The sequence below is a fragment of the Bison bison genome, unplaced genomic scaffold (assembly GCF_000754665.1).
Source record: "Bison bison bison isolate TAMUID 2011002044 unplaced genomic scaffold, Bison_UMD1.0 scf7180017845367, whole genome shotgun sequence".
NCBI lineage: Eukaryota > Metazoa > Chordata > Mammalia > Artiodactyla > Bovidae > Bison > Bison bison.
Window position 1 is genome coordinate 19662 of NW_011475940.1, and position 5140 is coordinate 24801.

A 5140-nucleotide genomic window follows, 5' to 3' on the forward strand; every position below is an offset into this window, starting at 1 on the left:
TGCGAGCTGGAGGCCAACGGCGAGTGAGTCCGGAGCCGTGCTGCCCACGCGGGGCTGAGCGGGGGTCCGCGGGATGTGCGAGGAGGAGGGGCCTAGGGCAGCGGGTGGTGGTTCCCCTGCCCTCTGCTCTGCCGCGGGGGCCGGCCGTCTGTGCTGCGCGCGCGGCGGGGCCGGGCACGCCCTCAGACCTGCCACCTCTTTCCCAGCTACATCCCCGCAGTGGTGGATCACCGCGGCGGGATGCCGTGCATGGGGACCTTCCTGCTCCACCAGGTGCGGAGACCTCGCCGCCCCGCCCGCCCCGAGCCCCCCATCCCACCCCTGCCCCCGAGCCCCGCCCCCAGCCCCCGGCCCCACCCCGCCCCGCCCCCCAACTCACCCCCGCCCCGCCCGGCTTACCGGCGACTGACCGTGTTCTCTTCCATGGTACCCGGCAGGGCATCCAGAGACGGATCACCGTGACCCTGCTGCACGAGACGGGCAGCCACATCCGCTGGAAGGAAGTGCGGGAGCTGGTGGTGGGTGAGTGAGGGCTAGGTGTGTGGCGGCAACACAGGCCGCACTCAGCCCCAGACGCGGCTCCACTCCTGTTGCTGTGCGGTTTTGGCTGACTCACTTAACCTGGGTGCCTCAGCCCCTCACTTGAAGAGAGGCGCAGGGACTCAGGTGGTGATTCCAGACTTCTGTTTAATCACCGTGCTAGCTTGCTAGGGCTGTCGTGAGAAAGTCCCGAACTCCAGATGGCTTGAAACCACAGAAGTTGATCCCATCACGTTGTGGATAAGTCCTATGATGAGGGTGTCAGCAGCTCAGCCATGCTTCCTTGAAGCCCCAGGGGAGGTCCTTCCTCCCCCCTCCAGCTTCTGGTGGTTTGTGGGGACCCCTTGTGGACGCGTCACCCCAATCCTCTGTCTTCACGGGGCCTGGATACTTAGATGAGGGCCCACCCAGTCCAGCATGACAGCGTCTCAACTGCTTATGTCTGCCAAGAGCCTGTTTGCACGTGCGGTCACGTTCTGAAGTTCTGGGGGTCAGGACCACAGCACATCTCTGAGGGGACCCAATTCAGCTCACAGTGCCAGGGGCTTAGATGCTTTCTCCCATGAACTTTTCTGTCTTGGAAATGTTCCCTTTGCTGACTCTTTGCAAAGAATCTGTCTTCCCAGTTTCCGTTCAAAGACAGGGACCGCCATCCCTCCCAGGATGGACCGCCGTCCGTCCTCAGCATGAAGCCACCTCCCCACCCCACGGCCCTGGAGCTGAGGGACCTCCGAGGCCTCACCCCGGGTGTTGCTGTGGCCCTGGATATCAGCCCAAGGGCACTGTCCCTGGGTCTGGGGAGTGGCTCTGAGGATGTAGTAGCAAGAATGTGATGGGGGCCTGTCGTCCTGCGTCACTAGGTCAGGATCGCAGACCGCGGGGTTCAGGGGGCCCCAGGACAAACGTTTCATTTTAGCTGTTCCGCATCTTCTTTCCACACCAATCAGAAGAACAGCAGGACGAGCGCACACACCCCTGTTGCAGATGTGGTCTGGGGGAGAGGCCCAATGATTCCTTTCTGACTTAAGAAAGAAAACTCAGTATTACTTGTTTATTCCTCGAGGAGGCAGAGTGATCAAATTAACCATTACTATAAGAGTAAGAAGATCCCCTGGAGGAGGGCACGGCAACCTGCTCAAGTATGCTTGCCCGGAGAATCCCATGGACAGAGGAGCCCATGGGGTTGCAAAGAGTCAGACACGCCTGTCTGACTAAGCACATGCACTCAGGGGGGAGAAATGGGAAACGGAGGCGCCAGGCGGGAGTCCTGACTCGTGGCAGTTCTGGTGACTTTTATAGACAGAGTCACCCCCTTGCCTCCACCACAAGTACAGGCATCTTAGAAGGCTTTGCTGGAAGCAGCCTTTGCAAGGAGACATTTTTGACTGATAGTGTTTCTCTTCATTTTTTTTTTAAGTATAAAAAGAGAGGAAACATCTTTTCCTTCTCATCTTGCCAAGATGTCCTCTTCCAATGAGTAGGAGGGCCTGTGGGTCCCAGGCTGGGTGATTGGAACCTATCAACTGGGGTGGGGAGATATTGCAAGAGTTACTTATAGCTGAGAAACCAAGAAGCTCAGAACTTAGGCTGCGGGAGGACGCCCCCTGACAGGCAGCACCTTGGGCAGCTGCAGACCCTGTGTGTGGTGCTGTTCAGTCACCGAACCACGTCTGACTGCAACTCCATGGACTGCAGCACGCCAGGCTTTCCTGTCCATTCACCAACTCCCAGAGTTGACTCACACTCATGTCCATCGAGACGGTGGTGCCATCCAACCATCTCATCCTCTGTGGTCCCCTTCTTCTCCCGCCCTCAATCTTTCCCAGTATCAGGGTCTTTTCCAAAGAGTCGGCTCTTCACATCAGGTGGCCAAAGTACTGGAGTTTCAGCTTCGGTATCAGTCCTTCCGATGAATATTCAGGACTGATTTCCTCTAGGATCGACTGGTTTGTTCTCCTTGCTGTCAAAGGGACTCTCAAGAGTCTTGTCCAGCACGAGAGTTCAGAAGCATAGATTCCTTGGTGCTCAGCCTTCTTCATGGTTCAGCTCTCACATCCTTACATGACTACTGGGAAAACCATAGCTTTGACCATACAGACCTTTGTCAGCAAAGTGATGTCTCTGCTTTTTAATACGGTGTCCAGGTTTGTCATAACTTTTCTTCCAAGGAGCAAGGATCTTTTAATTTCGTGGCTGCAGTCACCATCCACAGTGGTTTTGGAGCCCAGGAAAATAAATCTGCAGTTTCCACTTTTTCTCCATCTATTTGCCATGAAGTGATGGAACCAGTTGCTGTGATCTTGAGTTTTTTGAATGCTGAGTTTCAAGCCAGCTTCTTCACTCTCTTCTTCCACCCTCATCAAGAGGCTCTTTAGTTCCTCTTCAGTTTCTGCCACTAGGGTGGTGTCACCTGCATCTCTGAGATTGTGGGTATTTCTCCCATCAGTCTTGATTCCAGCTGCAGACCCTGCATGGGCCTCCCTGCCCCTCTTGGTGTTGCCTTTAGCGGGGTGCCCCTGTGGCTGTGTGGGGAGCCCTGTGGCACAGCCTTGTAGCTGGAAGCTCCCGCCCAGGAAGAGGTGGACAGCGGGGACCTGGTGTCCGCCTGCCCTCCTGGGAAGTGATGTGCAGCCCGCCCTGCTTCCCGCAGGTCGCATCCGAAACACCCCGGAAACGGACGAGTCTCTGATCGACCCTAATATCTTGTCGCTCAGCATCCTCTCGTCTGGATACATCTGCCCAGCCCAGGATGACCGGTGAGTCCGCTCGGGGTTGGTGCTCTCTGGAGGAGGGCCCGGAGTGTGTTCTCAGCCCCTCACCTGGCCTGCCTGGCTGCGCTGGGCCGTGAGCTCTCCAGGCCCTTCTTCCTGGCCCTCCAGGAGGTGGTGCAGGGAGGGGCCCCTGGTGAGCTGTCGCTTGGTCACCTGATGGAGGGGCACGCAGGCGTTGCTGGCGGAGGAGCTGGGTCCTCAGGACTCTTGCGGCCGGGAGGCAGCATGGGGCGGGTGAGCGGGCTGGACTTCCCGGCCACGCTGCTGCGGGCACATGTCCCCTTTAGCAGGCGTCCTCCCTGCGGCCCAGGGTCCTGGAGCAGCTCAGGGTCAAGCTGGCCAGTGGTCTGGCATCCCGGGGTGGGGGTGTGCCCAACAGCATGGCTTGGCACACACTCCTCCTCACTGGGTTTGCCAGGCTTGGGGGTTTTGGGGGAGAGGCCTCTGGGGGCCAGGCTGGGGCAGACAGCTCCCTGCCAGAGCCGCCCTCCTGGGGGGACGTTGGTAGGCTTGGCTCTGTCTGAGATGCTGCTTTCTGGGGGCGTGGGGACATGGGGAGGGGGCTCCCAAGTTCTGAAGGCTTGACCTGGCCTAAGAGGCAGAAGCCGAGAGCTGACCCCGAGCTCCAGCTGCGGGCATCTCCACGGGCTCCTGTGCCGCGTTCGTACCAAGTGTCTTGAGCGCTGGGTGCGCTGTAGTGGGTGGGGCCCCCTTTGCCAGGGGAGCTGGATCCATAAGAATAAAGGGTCTTGGTCCAGACAGAGCTGGGCTTCCTCGCAGACTCCCCGGAGAGCGGGAAGCAACCCACAGGGGCAGGCATGGCTCTGCTCCAGTCCTGCCCCGGAACCTTCCAGAGGAAACGCAGCCTGCACTCGTGTCCAGAGGAGGGAGGGTTGGATGAGGATGCTGGGGGGTGTTCTCTCAGGGTGGGGGCACCATGACAGGCAGGCTGGGCTTACGGGAACGGGGGTGCGGCTCGTGCGGCAGGCCCGTTGCCGTGAGGACACAACCTGGGGACATAGCAGAGGGCCTGGCGCCCTCTGCATGGGCTGCCTGCGGGGACCCGGGCCTCTGAGACCGGGACCCGGGGGTGGGGCTGCGGGGACCCGTGTCACCAGGGAGGGCTCTGGCACGCCGAGTGCCTCTGGGGACCTGGAAAGTGACCTCAGCGCCCCCAGCCTCTAGCCCTCCCTTTGTCCTGGCAACGCCTCCATTCTTGGGCTGGAAGGCGCGTGGACCAGAGAGGAGGAGGGTGTGGGCGCCTCTGGGACCGTATTTCTGGGCTTTCGTCCTCCGGCCGGCACAGTGGCTGTGGGGCACGTTCTGGGGAGCTTAGGGGGCTGGATCTCGGGTCAGTGGGGCTTTGGCTGGAAAGGTTCGCCCTGCTCCTGGAAGTCAGGAGGCCAGGCCTGTGCCCTGGGGACCGCGGGACGAGAGGCCAACTCAGGTGCCGGAGGTCTGGGCCCCTGGGGGCTCCAGGAAGCCCCCGGACCAGAGTCCCTGCCCGCAGCTGCTTTGGCCCTGCTTGACTTCCCCTCCTCCTGCTGTCTGACCCCAGCACGGCCCTGACCCGAGCCCCGCCCTGGGAAGAGTCTCGGGGACCCCCTCAGCAGGTGGCCCCAGGCGGGCGGCATGCGGAGGCTTGCTTGCCTCGCAGCAGCCCCCCACAAGGGCCCTCCTGTCCTCTAGACCCCGGCTGACGCCCTCAGAGCTCTGCGGGTGACAGGTCAGGCGCTCTCCCCGCCTGGAGACCCAGGCCAGCCTTGGGCCCTGTGCCTCGGCTGCCCACCCGCTTTGCCACAGCCCCCGTCCCCCGACCCCCGCTCAGG

The 5140-nt window shown here is 61.0% G+C and overlaps 1 protein-coding gene across 1 annotated transcript in view; it reads left to right on the forward strand.

The window, feature by feature from the left end:
• LOC104984295 (kinesin-like protein KIF1A) overlaps positions 1-5140 on the forward strand; it is a gene marked incomplete at its 5' end in the record, with an annotated part of 37208 nt that overhangs the window by 15160 nt on the left and 16908 nt on the right. The window contains 4 exon segments of the mRNA XM_010833966.1: positions 7-23; positions 207-273; positions 438-522; positions 3191-3296. Of these exon segments, the coding sequence (XP_010832268.1) occupies positions 7-23; positions 207-273; positions 438-522; positions 3191-3296 (275 nt within the window).